We start from the raw sequence: 854 nt of genomic DNA, 5'->3' as shown, positions 1-854 counted from the left end.
AGCCTGAATATATATAAAGAAATCCTGTTATCGGCTTTTCCTCAGGTAATGAATACCCGTGAGGGGGTATCCATCCTCCTGGGGGGGGGGGCATGGCAAAAAAATAATTGAGAAACACTGATTTAACCCATCCTCCTTTGTGAGCAGGTGGCACTTAACCTCAACCACAAGGCTGCCCCGTTATATCGGTATCGGTGGATATCGGAAATCAAGTGTCTGGACAATATCGGCAAACAGTTAATATCAGACATCCCTAATATATAAAGGGACAAAGCTGAAAGAAAAGAAAAAGATATATATATGTATATGCATTAACGTGAGTGTCTACCCAGGGCGTCCTGCAGATACTTTTGTCCAATTAACTTCAGATACACTTCAATGCTTTTTGTGGCCAGCGTGTTCTCTCGGAAGATCAGCTGGTCATTGTCACGGCAACGGTCCACCTCTGACATTATCAAGTCGGTCAGGAAGTCCTGCAAAAAAAAGAAAAAGGAAATGGTCAGAGGTCATCATGATTGGTCTGAAGACAGACGAGTGGGTGGGTGGGTGGACTGACAGCTACCTTAGCTTTCCCTGTGCTGTGAAGGATGTGGACCAGAGCTGCGGCCAGCTCCTCCTTGGCCCTCAGACTGAGGGAGGCCTCCAGAGTGTTGCAGAGCAGCAGGTAGTTGGAGCTGATGTACTCTGCAAACTCCTTGTACTGCTCCATTGGCAGGATGATGATGCTCTGGTACCGGGCTTTAATGCGCACGGTGGGCACGGAGGACTTACCTGGAACACAAGAGAGTCATGTGATTGGTTACAGGTGAGGTATGCAAAGGTTTACTAAAAGCATATTAGAAGTACAGTATATG

General features: G+C 46.7%; 1 protein-coding gene across 1 annotated transcript; it reads right to left on the bottom strand.

The window, feature by feature from the left end:
• Positions 1–122: 122 nt before the first annotated feature.
• On the bottom strand, positions 123–803 carry LOC107988197 (disabled homolog 2-interacting protein-like). Its single transcript, XM_017031069.2, has 2 exons — positions 563–803; positions 123–473 (listed from the first exon to the last, which is right to left on the bottom strand). The coding sequence occupies exons 1-2, from the start codon at positions 707–709 to the stop codon at positions 312–314; spliced, it is 309 nt and encodes a 102-aa protein (XP_016886558.2). The 5' UTR covers positions 710–803; the 3' UTR covers positions 123–311.
• Between the last annotated feature and the right edge of the window lie 51 nt (positions 804–854).

This window comes from Cynoglossus semilaevis, unplaced genomic scaffold, assembly GCF_000523025.1.
Source record: "Cynoglossus semilaevis isolate Cse_v1.0 unplaced genomic scaffold, Cse_v1.0 scaffold1954, whole genome shotgun sequence".
Taxonomy (NCBI): Eukaryota; Metazoa; Chordata; class Actinopteri; order Pleuronectiformes; family Cynoglossidae; genus Cynoglossus; species Cynoglossus semilaevis.
The sequence above is the reverse complement of the archived record's forward strand: the minus strand, read 5'-3'. Positions and strand labels throughout refer to the sequence as shown.